At 37.6% G+C, this 23233-nt stretch overlaps 1 protein-coding gene across 3 annotated transcripts in view; it reads left to right on the plus strand.

Moving 5' to 3' along the window:
* Positions 1 to 23233, plus strand: part of TMEM245 (transmembrane protein 245) — a 108233-nt gene that overhangs the window by 71157 nt on the left and 13843 nt on the right. For 2 of the 3 annotated variants that reach the window (XM_020995441.2, XM_020995442.2), the window contains 2 exons: positions 16710 to 16810; positions 21991 to 22165. In XM_020995441.2, the coding sequence (XP_020851100.1) occupies positions 16710 to 16810; positions 21991 to 22165 (276 nt within the window). Of the gene's footprint in view, positions 1 to 13613; positions 13740 to 16709; positions 16811 to 21990; positions 22166 to 23233 lie in introns of those variants that run through there. The other variant, XM_020995444.2, reaches the window with a different exon arrangement.

Genomic DNA, 23233 nt, shown 5'->3' on the forward strand with positions numbered 1-23233 from the left:
AGTGAACAGATAGCTCACATCTTCTATATAATGTTTACTATTGAGTCACCTCTCAGAATTTCCTCAACTTAAATAACCTCAATTGTTTTTATTCCTTCTTAGTTCTATTTTTCAGTTCTTTGGTTATCTTTTTTGCTCTCCTTAAGCTGTCTCCAAATTTTCCACATCCTTCTTAAGTTATGAGAACACAGAACTGGACATTGGTATTTGCAGTAAAATTTTGACCAGAGTTGACTACGGTAGGCATCATTACCTTGTTAAACTACCAAGTTTGCTTTTTAAAAAACTACAGTAGCAAAATGATCAATTTCTGTTATAACTCAGGTTGTTTTTAGCATTTTTAATATGTTTACTTTTGATCATTTATTCCACTTACGGTAATTTAAATTCATATTTTATTATGCAAGGGAGAGGCAGCCTCTTAGTATGATGTCATCTGAGAATGTAATGGTCATGATTTCTCTATCAGTGTCAACAGTAAATAATTTATTGAATACTTTTGTACAACATCCACTGCCCTCAGGGAGTAAAGAAGGAGATGAGACATAGGTAGAAAAGAGAAATAACAATATGAGATAGACAATACAAAATATCTAATGAATAATGTAGTTAATAAATGCTATTGGAATTCAGAGAAGAGAGATTACTGTGGACTTTTAGTGTAATTAAGAAATGCTTCATGCAGAGACTAGGATTTGTGTTAAGCCTTGGAGAAAAGGTAGGACTTAGATAAACAAAGAAGACAAGAGATCTTTTCAGACTGGAAGAGCTCCATGAGCAAAGACATGGAGGTGTGGGAACGTGTGGCATATCTGGGGGACAGTAAATGGACCAGTTTGCCCAACCAGCAGTTTCCTGTAGGGAAATAGGCCACATTAAAGAGATAGATAGAGGATGTACATATTGTAGAAAGATTCAAATATCAGGCCAAGTGGAGTAGACTGTTCTATACTGGCTAGGGGGTGAGGAGGGTGGAGGTCAGGACTTGAAAGCTTGTATTTGTGTACACAATTAAACTACAGTGGGGTTGAGCACTTAAGTCTGTGCTGGTCATTATGGGGAGTACAGGATGAAGAGACATGGTTCTTGCTCTCAAAGAATTTGCAATTTAGTATGAGAGATAAGATTACACAATGGTTGTAATACAATACAATGTGGGGGCTCATTAATAAAGATATAAATACAATGCTGTGAAAGAGATGACATTTCTTGGGGTAAATAGAGGTCAGAAAGTCAGAGGTCCTTTCATGAAAGGATGAGTAGGAGTTAGGTAGAGCTGGAGGGTTAAAGCCATTCTTGAAACATTTTGTGGAAAAAAAAAAGAAACATTTTGTGAAAGAGGAAGATTTTAAAAGTAGCTGAAGGTGTTAGGATCTCCCCCTAACCCTGCCCTCTTATTAATTACGATGTCACACAAGAGATGAGGGAGGATTGGTTGGAAAGAAGTGCAAGGTTACAAGAGTGATGCATCAAATACAGAAAGAAAAAGGTATCTCATTTCTTCACCAGCCTCTCTGGCAACCCTTAGGACAACCTTACAAGCTCATGACACCTAATTCCCAGACTGTGAGTAGAATGAAAAAGTCGCACTGTTTTCACACCTATTCAGTAATTGCACATCTCCAGTATCTCTCTGTAATAAGAGTTTATATGTGATGCAGTGAGCTTTTAGATGACAGAGACTATATCACAAAAATCTTCTATATGGCACATTTCACATTGTAGCCACTCTGGAATATGTATTAAACAACTAAGTATATACAATCACCTCAAATCTCTGCTAGGATAGCTTTACTATATGTTTTGAACTAGTAGTTTGACCATGATTTTCTTTCACAATGTATGGGGGGAGACAAGTTAGTATAAATACTTCTCCCTTGATTGCCTAGTCAGGACTCAGGGTTGACAGAGCCAAGCTTCAGTAGAGCTTTTTTCAGTTTTTTGTTTACTTTGTTAACTGATCCTTTGCAAATTATCCTTTTGTGTTGTTATTCTGCTCAGGTAAATCTTTTATGTATTGTCACTACTTCTGTTAATCCTTGCAGATGAAGTTGAAACAAACCTTTTTTACCCATATTCTTAAATTTGACACCCTTACCCCCATAGCTGATGTTTAAGCCAAAAAGCTACCCAACATAGAGAGGAGCTAACCTTAGCTTCCTTCTGAGTTGATTTTGTACATTTCCATAACAAAAAATTTGATGAGCTTCACAAATAATTTTAGTGAAATGTTTCCTCTATTCATTAAACTATTGTTACGTTACAGAGTTAGGGAAAAATATGTTTTAGTGAAGAAATTTCTTGTACATCATTAATAATATCAGTTATTTCTGTACTGTTTTTTCTTTGTTGCATGAGTTGCCATGGGGGAAAAAAAAGAGAAAATTATTACCAGGTGACCACCTTGCTTATTAAGAATCTGCCTTTCCATAATTAGCTTGTTGTCCCTCAAAAAACAGATTTGTTATGAGGGCTAAACTCCCAGTCTTTCCAGCCTTACAAGACCAACCTCAGCTTGTACTCCACTGAAATACATTCTAAGAACTCAGCATCACATCCTTACCACAGTGAAGTATCAGTGGGCAGCTTTTTAGAGTCACTCACTTCCGTAATGACTCTGGCAATGTGGGAGGATGCCAAGAATCAGTTTTTAGATCAAGAAATTTGAATTTGCCTTCTGGTACTCCAAACATAAGTAATGTGAGGCCCTTTACCAACGATGAATGAATGAACATTGTCAAAAGAAGTAAATAATATTGGGATTGATATTCTTGCTATAAACAATACCAAAACAAGGAAGGACAGCTAAATGGAAGTAGAACTCACAGGTATTTAGTCCTTAGAGAGTCAAAGAAAAGAATTGGTGGACTAAATTTTGTTCAGTGCTCAGAAACTATCAGAAATATTGCTTCATTAGACATCTGATCATCACATATTATTCTACTCATGATAGGTAGTGATTATGTGAATGGAGAGAAGGGGGCAGATATTTCAAATGCTGTGGAGGTAGTGCAGGAGTTGAGATCTAGGGCAGAAGAAAAGGGGTTAATTTTGGTAAGAAGGATGGACCATCTCTGTGTTCTGTTGTTGTTGTTGTTGTTTGTCCTTCCTTCTCAAAGACGACTATGGCATCAAGAAGTTGATGCCATGACTTGCAAGTAAATTGGATTTAAGTGAGGGAGGGCTATGCAAAGTCACCAGCCTCACTTTCTCCTCTGGAGCCATCTGGGTCCAGTGGTAAGATATAAATCAAGGGGCAGCTAGGTGGCGCAGTGGATAGAGCACTGGCCCTGGATTCAGGAGGACCTGAGTTTAAATCCGGCCTCAGATACATAACACTTACTAGCTGTGTGACCCTGGGCAAGTCACTTAACCCCATTGCCTAGCAAAAAAAAAAAAAAGATACAAATCAAGAAGACTGGAGATGGCCCCAGATGCAGTGGGAGTTCTGTCTTCTAGACTCAAAGAGGAAAGAATGGGGGATGATACAGAGTTTTGAGGTTTGAGAAGAGGGTATTCAGTAGATTGTCTCAGTCTTCACAAAAATAATAGGTAAGGGTTTCCATTGAAAGGGAGATGGTATAAAAATGGAGTAGTCAGAGTTAAGATTTGGAGCAGCTGTTTGAGGGAATGTAATAGTTAATTATAAAGCATTGTCGTGCATCAGTGAGAACCCATTTGAGATTTGGTCACATAAATTTATAATAGATCCATTTGGCACCATTTAGCAGCATACAAAGCAGGATAAGAGGAAATAGGTAGAGGGGGTAACTGAGAGTTCCAGGTTAACAAGTTGTTAATGCTAACATTAAGAGAGAGGAGAAGGAGACAAAACATTCGGTCAATCAGGTATATATTAAGAACCTGCTATGTGGTAGGCATTTTGCTAGGGATATAAGTACCAAAAAAAAAAAAAAGAAAGAAAAGAAACCATCTTTACACACATTGAGCTAACTCCTAATGGAAGAAACAAGTTAGAAATACCCCCATTAAACCATATGTTCCTCAAGGGCAAGAATTGCTTTTTGCCTTTCTTTGTACTCCCAACTATTAGCAGAGTACCTGGCCTATAGTAGGTGCTTAATAAATGCTTATGGATTGACTACATATAAATAAAAGTAGCATAAATATGAAGTTAATAAATAAAGATATTATACACATACAAATAGCTAAATAAAAGATACCTTAGGAGAAAGGAGCACTGGCAGTTCAAGGGATCAGAAAAGCTTCATGCAGAAGATGGTGTCAGAGCAACATCTTAAAGGAAGAAAGCGACTCTGAGGCAGAAGGAAGGAAGGATTGCATTCCAGGCATGGAGGACACCCAGTACAAAGATGCACAAGCCAGAGATGGAGTGTTGTAAGTGAGGAATACAGGCCAGCTTGACTGGGTTGCAGACTGAAGTTCTGCAAATGATATCCAGTGAGGTTGGAAAGATAAATGGAATGGGTAGGTTGTTTAGTGCTAATCAGAAGGGTTTATATTTTAAAGGCAATAGGAAGCCTCTGGAGTTGATTGAGTAGGAGAGTCACATGGTCAAAATTATGCTTACGGAAAATTACTTTGGCAGAAGACTGTAGAATAGAATAGAGAGACTTGAGCCAAGAGGCCAGAAGGGAGGAGGGCCTGAACCGAGGTGGTAGCTAGTGGTGTGAACAGAGAGAAGGAACTGAACATGAGAGATGTTGGAAAGGCAGAAATGGCAAGATTTGGCAATCGATGGGATATGTGGAATAAGAGAGAGTGAGGGGTCAAAAGTAATGTCAGGTTCAAAAAAAAAAAGTAATGTCAGGTTTATGAGTCTGAGAAACTGGAAGGATATTGGTGCTTTCAAGAGAAATGAGGAGGTTTGAAAGAGGGTTTTGGGGAAAGGATAATGAGTTTATATGCCCAAAAGCCTATTTGAACTGTGCATCCCTAGCAGTATCATACTGGGGCTATTCCCCAAAGAGAGCAAATGGAGGAAAAGGACACATATGCACAACAATATTTATAGCAGCTGCTGTTCTGGTGGCAAAGAATTGGAAACTGAGGGGATGCCCATCAGTTGGGAAAAGGCAGAACAAGTCGTGGTATATGATTGTGGTAGAATACGACTGTGGTATAAGAAATAATGAAAGGGATGGTTTCAGAAAAACCTGAGAAGACCTTTATAAACTGATGCAAAGTGAAGTAAGCAGAACGAGGAGAACACTCTACACCTATTAGTAATATTGTAAATATAATCAACTTTGAAAGATTTGGTAACTGATCAACATTGTAACCTGCCACAGTTTGAGAGGACTCATGATGAAAGAGGTAGAGAACTGATGGATTCAGAATACAGATTGAAGCATTTTTTTTTTGCCTTTTTTTTGGTGAGGGATATTGTGAGACATGACTAAAATGGAAATTATTTCACATGACTATAAGTATTTGTGATAGGTTTTGTTTTTCTACCCTTCTCATTGGATAGGGAAAGGGAAGGAATTTGTAACTAAAAAAATTTTTTTTTAATTTTTTTTTTCTTGCTAGGCAGTGGGGTTAAGTGACTTGCCCAGGGTCACACAGCTAGTAAGTGTCAAGTGTCTGAGACCGGATTTGAACTCAGGTCCTCTTGACTCCAGGGCCAGTGCTCTATCCACCTAGCTGCCCCTAAAAAAAAAAGATTTTTTGAAAAGTTGCCGTGCTTTAAAAATAAATAAAAATAACATTCTAAGAAAGATGAGTTGTTTTAGACAGGTTGAATTCAAGATGTCCCCAGAACATCCCTTTTTGAAATGCCCAATTGACAATTGGACTGAAGCTCCAGGAGAAACTGAGGCTAGATAAATAGTTCAGGAGTCATCTGCTTGGAGATGATAGTTTAACCCATAGGAGCTAACTAGGTTGCTGAGAGAGAGCATTGGGGAAAAGAGGATCCAGGACAAGAACTCTGAGGAATACCCACATAGGTAGGGGTTCAAGAGTAGGAAGAGACAGTGTATAGTTTACAGGGTTAAGACTGAAGAGAGGAAAGTAAGCCTCTATTATGACAAAGAGGAGGAGAAATGGGTGTATAGGAATGAAGGGGCTAGAAATCTTGTTAAGGATGAAGAATAGGTTTAAGAGAAATGAGATAACAGAAGAATAGGAGATTATGATCAGAGAGTGCAATTTCAGAGTTCAGGTTCACAGATGAATGGTTAATAAACTGGGAAACCAAAGTATTTTAGGGAATTTTAGTATATATTGAGGACTCCAAATATAAGTTTAAGGGGTTGGGGTGGAAAGATACAATGTAAGCCAGATTCTAGACTTGGCAGGGAGGAGGAAGGGAGTGACCTGGAGGCCAATAGGATCCAATAAGGATTCAAACAGGGAGATAGAGACTGATGAATCTCAAAAGAGAAATGATAGTAATAGAAGTAAGAGCTCTGGAAATTGATAGCAAGGAGCATACTATTTGCCCTCTTTTTCCAGTGTGTCAGGTAACAAGAGAGCACATCTTGTGCTTTAGGGGGTAGCCAGAGATGCAGTACCTTCCAGAGAGAGATTCCTAAAAAGGAGAGAGAAAGAATACAGAAGAAAGAGATATGATGAAGAGGAGTTTGTTAATGATAGGATAGGATCAAGAGATAAAGAAAGAAAGGGAGGGAGGGAAGGAGGGAAAGAGAGAGAGCACAGGGAGTGGTAGTGGGGGAAGATAATTTTTCCTCTCTGTTAACAACTATAAAGGACAAAGAATGTGGGAGTTTGCTAGTCATAAGATGAGCCAGAAGACTGAGGATCTCATTCCCCAGGGAGCTGTGATGGCAGAGTAGTGAAATGCTGTCCTCTCTCTAAACACAAGTGAATGGAAGGTTACAGGCAACAGGGCATGGGATCTTGTGTTTGTTTTGGTAAGCACTTGGTATTCAGATCATCTAGGACCTAAATGAACTTTTACTCAGTGCCAGGTTTTTTTTGTTTAGTTTTGCTTTGTTTTGTTTTGTTTCTTGCCTTATCTCAAAAATAGTGGAAAATGAAAAGAAACTTTTTGCTCCTGCTGGGACCTGGTGTGCATCCTCTTGGTCCTGGATGGGACCTTGGCAGCAAAAGTCCAAATGTGGACACTCAGCATTTGTTGAGAGCTGACACATTGCTATTCAATGGTTTGGTGAAGTAGGGTGAAAAAGATCATACTTTTCCATGTGGCAGTAGGTTCCTGAGCAAGCAGAGGTCCACGTGTAGACCCCAAGAAGAACTAGGATTGCACACTCTTGGGCAGGGGCCTGAGTGTCAACAGTGGCCGCCCCAAGTACCTGGGTACTTAGTGGTTATGAAGGGGTAATGTACTGGTTTGGGTTTTTTTTTTCCTCTTTATATAGTAATGGCAGGCACAGGGTAGAATGGGTTCTCTTTCGCACATGTGACAGTCTATTACCATCTTCCTGTCTTCCACCAGCCAAGATACTCCTTAGTAATGGAGAGCTGATGGGTCAGTTTTCTCATAGTAATGATTTGGTGACTGAGGTAGTAGTTAGGGCCCCCATGCATGTCAGTAGCTTTTGCCACAGTAACTTCCAAGGGAGGAGAGGTTTCCAAATACAGCCTCTGAGAAGGGCCAGGGCTGGAACATCAGTCATTACTAGGTGAGTGATTCTTCTTGATCTTCCCCAAACTTAACTTTTTTATCTTTACCTCTTTCTTGCTCCACACATCCAGCCATCAGATCAAAGATGTTGTAGAGGACATTTCTTCAGGCAGGGGGGAGTGCTAAATTAGATGTCTTGTAAAGTCTCTTCTAACTGTTTTAAGATTTTTGTGCTTCTGTGAATGTGCCCTGTGGTCTTTTACATATGCCTCTTCTTTTCCATTCCCACTGCCCTTCCTCCCAGCTCAGACATTTTATTGCTTCACATCTGGGATACAGCTAAAGTTTCTACCAATTCCTGTTTATCCTTTAGACTGAGCTTTGAATTAGGAGTTGAGAGATTTAAGCTCTGGCTCTGCTTTGCCTTTAACTAGCAAGGTAACTTGGCAAATCAGTTAATGTCTTCAGCCTCAGAGGTTTCTTTAAAATAGGGAAGTTAAAATCAGTCATCTCCAAAATCTTTTCCATTTGAAATTATACGTTACTTCCCTGCACAAAAATAAGAATACAAAGATAAAAACTAAATAGCCTCCATGCACTTGATTCCCCATTTTCTACTAGATAAAATCCAAACTCCTTACCCTGGCAGTTAGAGCCCTTGACAGTCTAACCTTAACCTCTATTTCCAGCTTCATTGCCCATTATTCCTTGTTAGGAATCCTCATGTCTAGCAAAACTGGATCATGCTCAGAACTTCCCTGCCTCCTTGCCTTTGCTCAGTCTGTTTCTGCTAGCTACTGATAATCAGCTTCAATGACATAATGTCTCCATAAAGCTTTCTATGATCACCTCATCCAGATGTTACCTTTCTCTGTACTGAACATCTATATATTATCTGTAGCTCTCATAAAACAGTTATATGTTGCTTTGTATTGTAATTATATGTGCACGTGTCTTATCTCCCTCACTAGATTGGAAGCTCCCAGAGGGCAAGAGACTATGTCCTCTACAAAACCTTGTATAAATTTTTTCTTGGATGAATGATCTCATTGTGAGAGATTCATTCAACAGACATTTATTAACCACTTACTATTTGCAGAACACTATTATAAACTATGGAAGAAATGCTAATTTATATAAAATATGGTCCCTACCCCCATTGACCCTATAGCCCACATACATATAAGCAATTATAATGCAGGAAGAATGCATTAGAGGATCTAACAGAAGAAAAGTGCTATGTCTAGTTCCTAGAAGAAAAGCATTACCAGTGGGGAGAATTACAGATGGCTTACCATAGGAGGCAGAATTTGAATTGTACTTTAAAGGATAACTAGAAGTTCAATGGGTGATCTCAGTGAAAAGACTGTGAGTGAAACTTTCATGGAAAAAGGTTCCACATGGACCTTACTTAACATAGGGTTCAGATAAATGGAACAGAGGAAATGGGGCACATCACAAACATTAAATATTTAGAGAAATGAGATTTACCAAATGTCACTGAAATCTATATTCTGTATAAGAATCGTAAAGCAAGATTTTAATTACATACAGTGCTTTCTGTTTTTTGTATTTGTTATAGATATTTGATCATTTTGGTTACATCAAAATGCATATTTAAGCATCAGCTTGAAAATTTGGAGACCAAAGATTATCCTGCTCACTAAGCTAAAATTTGTGATGAATGACAGTTACTAAAATTTTGGCTTATTAAAAATATCATATGCTGTGCTAGTAGAAAACCAAATTTTAAAATTTTTTCATTATTCTTTAAAATGAAGCTGTATAGGTTTTTTTAGCCCAAAATCTCCCAACTTAAGTTCTCTGGTGGATTTCATGTTTATTGTGTACCTGTGTTTCCAGAGATTTTCCTTCAGGTAAGGAACAAGGGACAAGTATTCTTTTTAGACAACCTCTTTTCCAATTAATATAGTAATATTATCAATAGCCAAATAATTTGTCCTAACTTGATAATACAATTGTATACACCAAGTATGAAGTTTAACACTACTAGCCTATAAATCCAAGACATAAATCATGTCAAAGCAAAATCCTCTTATGCTTTGATCAATTTAGTTTTAATAAACATTTAAAATATGATCAACTGTATTTTCTTAAATTAATGATGCTCATTTATATTAGATACATCTGTGTCATGCCATAGCATTGGAAAATTTGAGGGTCCTGATGATAATTTTAAGGGGGTTTTTTGAGACTGAGTTTGTGCAAATCTCAGAATTGTAATTAAAGATCATTTAAGCAGTCCCTAAGACTTTATGATTAGTGTTTTTACTAGCTATATAAAAGGCATATATTTAGAAAAGTTTCAATATCATGAAGATTGAGGATTCCACTGAAGCATCTTCTGTCATACTATTAACAACTCTTTTATGGCCAAGAAAGTAAGGAGATCCATTTTCAAGAGAAATCTAATTCTCTTTCATGGAAGTTTGCATGGTACATCATTTTAAGTTGGGGAAGATGAACTGTTGTTATTTCAAAAATGTCATGTAGATAATTACCATTGTAATTTCTCCATTATACTATTTGGCTTTAGAATATAATGTCAGATGTACATAATCAGTTATTAATCCTAATGCATCAGTAAAGTAGAAAATTTGAATTATTTGTAACCCAATAATAATTTAAATGAAGTAGATTATTATTGGGAGTTAATTGCATGAACAGACATTGAAAGCTTCCGCATACTTCAAGTTTTCCATTCTGAAATACGTAGTTATTTTATACTCACTAACCTCATTGAATCTTGAATCTTAATTTATTATCACTTTTTAGTTGTTAGTTTGCTGAATGAATAAAGATGAGATTTGATTTTGAGTTCGTGAATCTCACTGAGTTAGTGGCATGCACATCTTTCCCTGTGCCATTTTCCTTTCCCCTAGAAGCATGTCATTCTCCTAAATGTGCATACCATACCCTTCTTCCCTGATGTTCTCATTCTGCTTGCTCTGGTGGAGATATTGCACATTACTAAGTTGCATGTTGTCACGGCCTTAGTGCAATTTAGTATGTGTGATATTTTCACACGAGTGCATGCACACGGGTATGGCTGTGGCTTAAAGTTATTGTAGCTTTCGGTTTTTGTTGGGAGAGGAATTTCCTTATATGAATCCAATTAAAGTATTGTATAAGAGCCTGGTTAATATTTACACTGTACCTTTCAGAGCTTAACAGAAATATATATTACGTAACAAATTTTTTTGTTAAAACAACATTTCTACTTGAGAAATTATTGTTTGGGGTTTTTTTTTCAATTTGTGGGTAACTCAAGAGTGCTTAGTTTTTATAATACATTTAGGGTAGTTATCCAGGAAATAAGATTTTTTGCTTTCTGTTTAGAGCAAATTAAAATTTCATAAAAAAAAACAACCAGGTAATTTAGTTATCTACTGAGTAAAGTTTACATAAATTGAAATGTAAACAGCAGATTTAAAGCAGCAAGGATATAGGTACCAATTCATTGAAACAAATACCTCTTCTAACAGTGATAGAATAGTACAAATATCTTACCAATGTAGGAAAATTAATGAAATGAAATTATTTTAAAATAATCAGATTAGTAAATATAATAAGTTTTTAACCACTTGATTAAAGATAGTGCTAAAAACAATTTAAATAAGGCTATCAAAATGTAAGAAAATGTTAGTATATTTTCTAAAGAAAATAAATTTGTCTTCCATCTCATTACTCAGTGTTATTGAGTTCCATGATCCCATTAATGTGGGTAGTCCCTCCAACAATTTAAATCACAATCTATCTATATTGTATTACTTTGTGCATTTCTTTTACATGCTGTCCCTTAAATCTACTGTAGGTCTGCCAAGTGTGCTAGGAACCTTCCTTTAGGTTTTTTAACATTCTGTGAGTATATGTGCAGTACTTGGCTTTTCCATGTGTTATCTCTCGACCTATACTGTTTAACCAGCCTTTTCTGACAATCCATTTCCTGAACATGTTTTTTACACACGTTCCTAGGAAGTCATCATTGCAAATATGCCACAGCAGGAAGGCATAGCTAGGAACAATGGAATATCATGGTAAAATAGACTTCAGTTTAACATACATATGGTAGAATTTTCTAACAAAACTACCTACAAATGAAATGGGTACTTTATGAAGTAGTAAGTTTCCTATTACAAGGAGACAAGTTGATTCAATATAAGGAAGAATTATCCAACTATCAGAGAATATCCCACCTTCTGCTGGAAGCCTTTCCTGGTGTGTCCTTCTTCATCCCCTAGGTTCTAGTGCCTTCCCCTCTGAGACTGCCTTCCATCCACTCCATATTTATCTTATGTACCAAGTTATTTACATCTGGTCTCCCCCATTAGAATGTGAGCTTCTTAAGGGCAGGGATTGTTCTTGTCTTTGTGTCCCCAGCGCTTAGAACAATGCCTGATACATGATAAGTGCTTAATAAATGCTTTTGTTTGTTTGTTTAAGTGTTCGCTGTGTGCTGAGCACTGGGAATACAAATACAAGCAGAAAGAAAAACAGCCCCTACCCTCAACCAGTTTACATTCTAATGGAGGAAGACAGCGAACAAAAAGGAGCTGAAAAGGAGGGGGAGGGGTGGTTTTGAGGTGCAGAGGAAGTCTGGAAGTGGGCGGCAATGATTTGTTGATCATTTTTCTAAGAAATTATAAAGAGAATTAATTCATTGAGTAAGAAATTGGACTAGATTGCTTCCAAGGTTCCTTCCAGTTCTATGGTCCTATGAATATACATAGCATCATATAGTTCAAATTCCATTTGTCATATTTTTTTAACATGGCAGTAATAAAGTCAGTTCATGTTGACTTGTTATTCATAGTTTGTTATTAAGAAAGACCACGACTTTTTAAATCAAGTGGAACATTTCTCTTAAGGAGTTTATAGTCTTAACACAGACTCTTCTAACCCCCACTCCAGCCCACCACCATCACCCTACCCTGACCTGCTATCAGTCATAGAGCTTTAAATCAATCATAGATGAACATTATACACAGAGTCTTGGTGCTGAAAGAGATCAGAGAACATCTAGTTGAGTTCAGAGCCTGTAAGCTAAGAGTGGTTTTTACCTTTTAAAACAAAGTATACAGCATAAATATTTTATAAAGTACAAATAAAGTATTTTGAAATGTAAAAAGTATTGTTAGAGAGCCAGATTGGCCCAGGGATGTAGTTTGCTGGCTTCTGATCTGGTCCAATCCTCTTTTTTTTTTCTTTTTTTCTTCTTTTTTTAGGCAATTGGGGTTAAGTGACTTGCCCAGGGTCACACAGCTAGTAAGTGTCAAGTGTTTGGTCTGAGGCCGGATTTGAACTCGGGTCCTCCTGACTTCAGGGCTGGTGCTCTATGCACTGCACCACCTAGCTGCCCCCCAATCCTCTTTTTCTAATGAAGAAGCTGAGGCCCAGTGAAATGAACATATTTGCCTAAGGTCACAGTTAGTGGCAAAAGAGATGAACTGACGGAAATCCAGGTCGCTTTATAGATCTGCTGGTCTTTTCATTACATGATGGTACTTCCTTTAAATTGTTCCTCTTGAGGAACATGTTAGGGACCCATGATCTATTGTGAAGATTCATTAAACTTTGTACCAGGTTATTCCACCTGATACTTTGAAGGCATTTATCAGTGAATGTGGTGGGAGTATATCTTAATGAAGCAGTTAAGAAGCTGGTGTCTATATTTGGAGGAGAAGGTTAGGGATTGGTTTGTTTCTTTCCTACTGCCCAGGAATATTAGACAGACTTGTTTTCCCTTCCATTATTACTTCATTTCTCCTGTGTTGATGCCTTTCTTCATTGAAGCTCCCTTTATTGAAGCTCAGCTGCTGCTCAGGTCCCTTTCTTTATTCTGGCCACTGTTAACAGGAAAAGAATTAACCTTGGCAAGGAAGTGCCATCTGGGATTTTTTTTTCATTTAACTCATAATTTTCTTATTTAGCTCCATCAGTACCCTTTGAAGACATTTAAGGTCCTAAAGGGACACTTGTTTCTTCTTATGTCTTAGAATGTTAGTACCATATCATCACGTGATTTCTACCAATTGTTCAAATACATTGACTTTTCCAGGTTTCTCTTGATTCTGGTGTTTTCATTTCAAAGTTCTCTGGTCATTTTATCAAAAATACTTGAAAGTCCTCTACTCAATTGAAGATAATTTTTTTTTCTGTAAGATTACACTCTCCATTGTGCAGGGTAAGTTATTCTTGTTTGTAAGCCTATGTCATTTGCCTTTGGAATATTATATTCCAAGATCTCCATTCATTTTTAGTAGAAGCTTACAATTCTTATGTGATCCTAATTATGGTCCTTTGGTGTTTGAAATGCTTCTTTCCCGATGCTTGCAGTTTTTTTTCCCTTTCATGTGAGAGCCTCTAGATTTTGACTGACTTTCCTGGGACTTTTCTTTTTAGAGTTCCTTTCACAAGGTGATTGGTGGAATTTTTCTGTCTTTACTTTTTCTTCATATCCTACTCTATCTGAAATATTTTATTTATGATTCTTGAAAGAAAAGGTTCTGGGGGCAGCTAGGTGGCGCAGTGGATAGAGCACTGGCCCTGAAGTCAGGAGGACCTGAGTTCAAATCAGTCTTGGACACTTGACACTTCCTAGCTGTGTGACCCTGGGCAAGTCACTTCCCCGATTGCCTCATCAAAAAAAAAGAATGAAAGAAATAAAGAAAGAAAGAAAAGGTTTTATCCCAGGGAGTCATTAGATTTGTTTGGTCTATTCTGGATATTAGGGAGCCCATTACTGGATTAGGTTTACCATTTTTTCTTTTAAGCTCTTTATTATCATTCCAATTCTTCCCTCATTTTTTATCTCTTGCTCCATTTCTTTTAGGTATTTGTGTAATCCTTGTAGAAGGGCAGCTAGGTGGCACAGTAGATAAGAGTGCTGGGCCTGAAGTCAGAAAGACTTATCTTCTCAAGTTCAAATCTGGCCTCAGACACTTACTAGCTGTGTGACCCTGGGCAAGTCACTTAACTCTGTTTGCCTCAGTTCTTCATCTGTAATAAAGTGAGCTGAAGAAGGAAAGGCAAACCACTCTAGTACCTTTGCCAAGAAAACCCCAAATGGAGTCACAAAGAGTGGGATACGACCCAAACAACTGAACGATGAAAATCCATTTTTCCTTTAGTCTCTGTTTTCAGTTATTATAATTACTCTTGTGGGGGATTTTTAAATTTGCACTAGGTTTTGATACTGTTGAGTGTTTTCTTTGATTTAATGATCTCTCTAACTTTAGTTCCTAAATTGAGGCTTTGTGCCCAAATCAGACTCCACCCCCTGCTGTATTTTAGGATAGGGTTCTTAAAGGCTCTCCCCTTTCTAGTCCATCTTTCACTTAGCTACCAAAGTGACCTTCCTAAAGTTTAGGTCTGATCATATCACATCCTACTCGATAAACTCCAATGACTCCCTTCGGGATAAAATATAAGATCCTCCATTTGACATTCAAAGCCCTTTACAATGTGGCCTTTTTCTTCCTTTGCAGTCTTACATTTTACTCTTCTACCTACTCTACAATTCAGCTGCACTGGCCTTTTAGCTGTTCCTGCCACACAAAAATCAATCTCCCAACTCCATGGCTTTTCACTGGCTTTACTCCATTCCTAGAATGCTCTCCTCACTTGTCCTTCCCATCTTCTCTGGTTTCCTTCAAAACTCACCCACCTTTGGCAAGGAGCCTTTCCTGGTCCCTTCTCAAACCTTGTGAGATTAGCTTTCATCTGTTCTATATCTTGCACATATTTAGTTGTTTGCACATTATCTGCACATTGAAGTGTGAACTTTCTTTGAGGGCAGTGACCTTGTTTTTATCTTTCCTTGTATCCCTAGCACTTAGCAGATTGTCTGGTAAATCGTAAGTGTTTAATAAATGTTTATTGACTGGCTAATTTCAGTTAATCTACTAAATTTATGAGATATTCCCTTGGCTATATTCTCTTTTTTTTCACATGATTTTTATACCTAGTAGACAATTGCTTATTGATTTGTAACCTTAATTGAATTGAAGAAGTTGGATAATAAAAGGAAGAGATGATTAAGTATCATTTACCTTTTCACTTGCTGTGGGTAGCATATTGCAGCTTGGATCCCTTGGGTTCATCTGTGTCATCGGCATCAAGTTACCCACATAAAAATAATTTATTATAGTTTTGGCAATAAAATATCTGCTGGGATGAAAACAAGGTGAGTGAATTACTTCAGTAAATAAGCAACATATGTACTTAGTTGGCGATTCATTGTCATTACGTCAGGATTATTAGAGCCGGAAGAGACATTACAACAAAATCATCTAAGACTATAGAACATAGAAGAAATTCAGAGGAATCTGAATTTTATAAATAAGAAAGTCCAAAGAGCTATGGGAAATGACTTTCCCATGGCTATTTAGCTGGTAATTAATGGTAAAACTAAAATCAGAAATTATGCCTCCTATATTATATCCCTTCACTGATTCCCCAGGTCAACTTTTGATTATCCATGTTCATGTTGAGGTGTAAAAATAGAGGTGGTTCAGTACAAAATAATTCAAAATTCAAAGGTAATTCAGTCCAAGTGGTCTTTTTAAGGTAGAAGATTTCAGGGAAGCTGTAAAAATTTATCCTACAGGTGGCCACAGAGAACCAGTTACTGTCAATCCCTGTTGAGTCCTGTCTTTGTTTTTGTTCTTTCATTTCATCCTAAGGATGTGACCTAGTCTGTAAGAAAACAAATTAATAATGAACCATAGAGATGCAAAAGGGTAGGTCTGTATGTCTGGCATCATCTAAGTTTAAGAAGAACTAACCTTACATATGAGATAAAGAAGCCAAAAACTAAGGCAAAAGACAAATTGCAGCAACAGTCTAATGAACATGAATCTTTGGACTTGAGAAAACGGTGTCAATTATTTAGGTAACCTTTGGTACATGAGAAGAATAATAATTAAGACTTTTAGTTTTGGAATAAGTTGTTTAAAACTCCATGTCTGGGAAATCCATTTTATTAAATAGATACAAAAGTTCTTTGATTAAAAGGAGTTACTTTATTTTTCGTAGTAACATGGTTTTAATACTCTTTAACAATAAAGGGCATTAACCTAAATTGTAACTGAATTTTCCAAGTAACAGTGTGACAGTGATTTTATCTTCTGTGTTTTCTTTTTGGTCATTTTAGAGGTGTATTTGATGCTTCCCTGAAAATGGCTGGGTTCTATGGATTGTATACGTGGTTGACTCACACTATATTTGGAATCAATATTGTCTTCATCCCATCAGGTAACCATCATACCATAAACTCAGTTGTATTCTTTTTAAAGATATTAAGAGCATTTTATAGAAAATTGACATTTTGGTTAGGGGCATGTGTTATTCCCCAGGTTTGAAGTATTGCGTTTTCTAATTCTGTCTCAGAAATCAAACTGTTATGGTGATTATCTAACAGCAAACATTTTAGTAGCCTTGTGATTACGTCCTACATAATGTTATTGTTATTGTTTTTATTGCTACTTTCTGGGGGCCAAGATTCGTTATTCCTCCACTGCTACTTGAGCTATCTATGCATCTTATCTGAGTTCCAGGTAATTCCTGGAACCATCTAGCATTCTTCTTATAATTGAACTCTTTTCGAGTTCATTCTATGTGTTACAAAGTTAGAGATGATCTGGCTCAGGCCTCTCATTTTTACAGATGAGGGTACTGAGACTTAAAAGGATGAAGTAACTTGTCAAAGGTCGCACAGCCTGATAGTGGAAGAACTGAGACCACAACCTTGTTCTTTTGATTTTCCAGTTGAGTTTCTGTCCATTATACTATATTACCCTCACCGGCTTTTCCTCAGTGTAGAATGGCTTCAATTCTCATAGATTTTTTTTCTTTTCTATAGACATTTGTCATCCTGAAGGGACCTTACCTAGAGCCGCCTTTCACTGATACCTTCTTTCCCCATTTATCCATGCTCTGCAGTATTTGTAATCTAATGACCCTAACCTTACCCTGTTTTAACCAAATAGCACATAGAACTAAGAACTCAACTACCTCATGAGTCAGTTCATTCTATTTCCAGACTGCCCTAATGGTTAGGAAATTCTTTTATTAAACCAGAATCTTCCTCTTCCTAACTTCCATTCATTAATTCTGATTGTTCCCTCAGAAGCCGCATGGTTCAAGGACGCTTTTCTTAAAAACAGTTTTCATGTCCCACTCCCAAGTGTTCTCTTTTGTGTGCTAAACATTCCCTTTTCCTGTGACATGGTTTCAAGTTTTCTCATTATCCTTCTCTGTCTGATCTTTGCCTTCTAATCCTGTAAGAGAAATCCTAACCAAGAAATCTTTTGTTTGGGGCTACCATTTGGATTCCATTTTATTATATAGACATGAGGGTTCTTTGTAATTAAAAGGGGTTATTAATTTTATTTTTCATAGTAATCTGATTTCAATACTCTTTAACTTGAGTTCAAATCTGGCTTCAGACCCTCAACACTTACTAGCTGTGTGACCCTGGGCAAGTCATTTAACCCCATTTTCTAAGGCCCCCCCAAAAAAATACTCTTTAACAATAAGAGCATTACCTTAAATTATAATCATATGCTGCCAAAAAAAGAAATGTTCTCACTCTGTGACAAATATTTAGAAATATTACCATGTCTAGAAATAATTTCCATTACTGAAATAGTAAAAATAGTAAAGATTATGTTCAGAAACACAGAAAGGTACCTGGAGCAGAAATCAAAGGTCACCCTAAGATTATAAACATGAAAAAATAGGTTTAAATCAGGGGGTTTTATATAATAGCTTTTTGACAGTCTGGTGAAGCCTATGTACTGCTTCTGAGGATAATATTTTTAAATGCATAAAATACATAGAACTATATTGAAGTAGTTAAATGGCTCTGTGGATAGAGTATTGGAAGACCTGAGTTCACATCCAGCCTCAGATACTTACTGGCTGTGTGACCCTGGACAAGTCCCTTAATCTCTGTTTGCCTAATTCACTGGAAAAGGAAATGACAAACCATTCCAGTATCTTTGCCAAGAGAACGCTATATGGGATCATGAAGAATTGGACACAACTGAACAACTGAAAAACAATATTGAAGTAGTCATCAGAATACTTTTTTACAAACAAGTTCATGACTTTAAGGTTTAGAAAGAGAAGACGCTTGTTTCTAGACATGTTGCACTTGAAGTATTGATAGGATATCTAGGTCCACTTAATCTGAAGGCAGCTAGAAATGTTGACGTGAGGCTCATAAAGAGAGGTCAGGGCTGGAGGGATAGATTTAATATGTGGAAGTAGAAGAGGACCGAAGACAGACCCTTGGGGAACATCCACATCTAGAGATCAGAAAGTGGACAAATACCCAAAAGAAAAGATTAGTGAAGTAGGAGAATCAGTCAACAAGCATTTATTAAGTACTCACTATGTCCTAAGTGTTAGGGATATAAAGATGAAAATAAAACATTCCTTGTACCAAGGAACTTAGATTCTATTAGGGAAAATGACCTGTATACATATAACTAAATATAAAGTAATTTGGGGGCGGGACGAGTGGGGCATGAGCAGCAAAGGGAACCCAGAAGAGCCTCGTGTATAGGGGAGGCACGTGAACGGAGCTTGAAGGACGCTAGGTATTTTAGGATATGAAAGGAAAGAGTGCTGTCCAGACGTGAAGGACAGGCTACAAATGCATGGGGACAGGATACAGCATGTCATGTGTCAAGGAGGCCAATTTGACCCAAATAGGGTGTGATGGGGAGAAATGTGCAATATTCTTAGAAAAGCCAGAGTCAAATTACAAAAGACTTACTTTTTTTAAAAAATAAGTTTTTATTGATACCTTTTTTGACATCACCATAGTTTCCTTCAGTACTCCTCCCTCTTGCCCTCCAGAGAGCCATCCCTTATTTCCAATAGTATTTTTCAAAAGACAAAAAGAAAAAGAGGGGGGGAAATCAGCATAACAGTAATACATTGAAAAAGTCTGAGAATAAATACAATGTACAACATTTGGGACCTCCCAGCTCTACAAAGGGGTGGGGTGGGAGTGTCTTCTCAAATCTCTTCTTTAGAGCCAGGCTTGTTATTTATAATTTTGCAACATTTATGAAAGGCTTTCAATGCTAAGCAGAAGAGGAGTTTGTATTTTATTCTAGAGATTGTAGAGGGCCATTGGAGCTTGTTTGAACATGGGAGTGACGTGGCCAAACCTAGGCTTTGGAAATATTACTTCGGGGCAGCGAGGTGGTGCAGTGAATAGAGCTCTGGCCTTGGGAGTCAGGAGGACCTGAGTTCAAATCCAACCTCAGGTACTTAACACTTACTAGCTGTGTGACCCTGGGCAAGTCACTTAACCCCAATCGCCTCACCAAAAAAGCCAAAAAAAAAAAAAAGGAAATGTCACTTCAGTTCAGGAGATTGTGTTATAGAGGGGAAAGATTTGAGGAAGAGATGCCAGTTAAGAGGTTGTGGCAGTGGCCTAAGCTACAGGTGATAAGGGCCTGATTTGACAAGTGAGTGGTGATGTGGCATGAAGGGAGAATTAGGAATCTAGAATGACTCCACAGTTGTGAAATTAGATAACTAGAAGGATGGTAGTGCTTTTGATATAAATAAAAAAGTTCAGAAGAGACATGGGTTGGGGAGAGGAGGGCAGATGAGTTTAGTTTGGGGCATATTAAATTTGAAATGCCTATAGGACATCAAGTTGGAAATGTCCAATGGTCAGCTGGTGAGGTGAAAGACTAGAGTTCAGGACAGAGGCTGAGATTGTATATATAGATTTGAGGGTCATCTGGGAGACAGAGCCTAGGGATTACACACACATAGGGAGTGGTGGAACAGCCAGATAGGTAGGAAGAGAGCAACATCTTGAAAACACAGGAAAGAGTATCAGGAGATGAATTGGGAGGAGAGGGTGGTCACTGGGGTCAGGTGCTTCGTGCAAAAAAGTCAAGAAAAATGAGGACTGACAAGAGACACCTAATGTCATTGGTCACTTTGGAAAAAGAAGTTTGAGGTGATGAGAGTCATTAAATCAGAATGATTTATAAGGAATTTAGAAAGGAAGTAAGAGGCAGTGAGTGAAGCTGGGTCTTTCTGGTGATTTGGCTCTGAAAAGGAGGAGAAATAATGATAACATGAGAAGACAGTAGCTTCAAGTAAGATTTTTATAAGGATGGGCTTTTCTGTGTAAGCAACAGTGAGGTTTACAGCAGACAAGGAGCGATTGAAGATGAGAGAGAATGAGAGGTGATGGTTGGGGAAAAGTGGCTACCAAGAGAGGAGCCAGTGTGGAGGAAACAGTATCAAGGAGACAGCAACTAGATTCATGGAACCAAATGTTTCAAAAACAAAGGTAGTATCTTCTGCTTGGGACTGTGGCAGGGTGAGTAGGAACGCTACGGGTTAAATGACATGTTTTTGTTTAGTTTTCAGGTGTCTGGTAGTCACTTCATCCTTTGTAGCCCAGGTCAACTTCTTGTCTAGTTCCAAGCCTTCTTCATTTCCTGAGTCACCTGTATAACCTCAGTCAAGTCACATAATGTCACTGAAGTTCCATTTCCTTCTCTGTAGAATGAGAAAGGTGGATTAGATGAGCTGTAAATTCCCTTCCACCTTTAAATCCTGTGAACTTTTAAGTTCCAGGTTGACTTAAAGTTTGCACTATAAAAAACCAGCACATTCCACCTTCCCAATCTTAGACTGGTACAGGCAATCTTCAGACTGGCCCTGGTTCTTTTCCCTTACATCTCCAGGTAAGGTAGCCTGTGGGGATCGCCTTCAAGAGGAGATGCCTGGAGCTTACCACATTCTGAATACATCTTCATCTTTGTCAGAAACAAGTTTTGGGTCACTTGTGAAAGAACAGTGCCAGATACCTTGTTGGCAGCTTCTGAGCCTGGGAAAGAAACTTGGTCATTAGCAGTTTGGCCAGGAAGGTGTTCCTGCCACTACTGAAAAATTTTTATTGGCATTTAATTATGATTCACACCTCTCCTGTTTGTTACAACTCCCACAAGTGCTTCTCTCATTGGGTTCTTTCAAAAGCCTTTTAAGATAGACGTGGCAGGGAATGTTGTCCCCATTTCATAGATGAAGAAACTCAGTCCTGGAGAAGTGATATGACTTGCATGAGGTGACAGTGAGTTAGTGGCAGGGCTGAGACGAAAATGTACTCCAAGTGTTCTTTCCACTTCACCAGGCTCTGTGTGTGGGAATTCTTCAGTAAACACTGTTCCTCCAGTTCACTGAAGCTTGACTTCAGTTAATCAGTTTAACCTTCACTTATTTTTTTAAATACATTAATCCAGTACACTACATTCCTTGAACATTCCAGTGAATTTGGGTTATTTTACTGTATGTGAATGTGGGGGGGGGCAGGTTCTGTTGCATAAAATTAACAGTTTTGTTTACTGTTTTTCTATAGTATGAAGTTTATTTTCTTTTGACTTTGTTAGCATTAGCAGCAATCCTTGGAGCAGTACCATTTCTGGGAACGTATTGGGCAGCAATACCTGCAGTCCTAGACCTGTGGCTTACTCAGGGAGAAGGATGTAAAGCCATCTTGCTTCTAGTTTTTCATCTCTTACCAACCTATTTTGTAGATACTGCAATCTACTCTGATATATCAGGGTAAGTATTTCACAAAACTAAAAGCAATATTAGTTGTAATTATATCAATGTCTTCACATCTTGATAAAAAATTCTTTTTACTCCTTTGTTTCTGTTGTCATTGTAAAATTTTAATAAAAACTGACTTCATAAAATAGGGCTATTTTTGTTATTGAAGAAACATATTTGGTGTGTAAATAGACTGCAGTGATACTGAGTTATGTGCAAGAATTGACATAAAAAATAACATTCAGGAAATGTATGATGAATCAACATGCATTTATTGGATGTCTGTTCTGTGCCAAGGACTGTATTAGACATTGAATTGAAAAGTAAAATGAGCCAGTCATGTGCCAAGAGTGAGAGATAACAGACAGATTGGGTGCTGCAGTTACTCATGAAATGTGAAGACCTCTTATTTGTTGGGGGAATGCAAAAAAGATTCTTTAAAGGAGGATACAGATATGAATTGGCCAGGTTGAAAAGATGGGGATGAGTTATAATCTGCACCATTGGAGTGAATTACCCACATCAGTGTGATCACAGATCCATTGAAGAATTAAAGTAAGAAAGTATATAATTGAGTGTCAGAATAAGTGAAAATTGTGGGCAGACTCATGTTTTAGTAATGTCTTCTATGGAGAAAGAAATATTACCAGGTGTTTTAGAACTTTTCCATTAAAAAAACTTTTTAAAATCAGATATCCACATCTTTACATAATTTTCCTTGTCCCATCTAATAATTTCAGCTCTTTTGTTGTTTAATTTTGGTCCTGACCTGTGAGGAAGTCCCAACACAGGAATTCCCTTGATGCAGATCAACAACTTAACTTGCAGTTTTAGAGTTGCCCAGGGCAGCAGAGGTTAAATGGCCTGCCCATGTCACAGAAGCAAGCCGCAGGCATTCCCTATTCCGTGGCTAGTCTTTTATTTGTTACATCACCCTACCTCTTGGTTTCAGCATAAATATTTAATTCTGACATGTAGCGATTCCGTTTCAGCCCATATTCTCCTATAACATTGTACCTTCTGGGGAGAAAGAACTGGATCTCTCTCTTTTAAAAATATTTTTTTTTCTGTTCTGAAGTG

Source organism: Phascolarctos cinereus, unplaced genomic scaffold (assembly GCF_003287225.1).
Source record: "Phascolarctos cinereus isolate Bilbo 61053 unplaced genomic scaffold, phaCin_HiC Scaffold_4;HRSCAF=312, whole genome shotgun sequence".
NCBI classification, from domain to species: Eukaryota; Metazoa; Chordata; class Mammalia; order Diprotodontia; family Phascolarctidae; genus Phascolarctos; species Phascolarctos cinereus.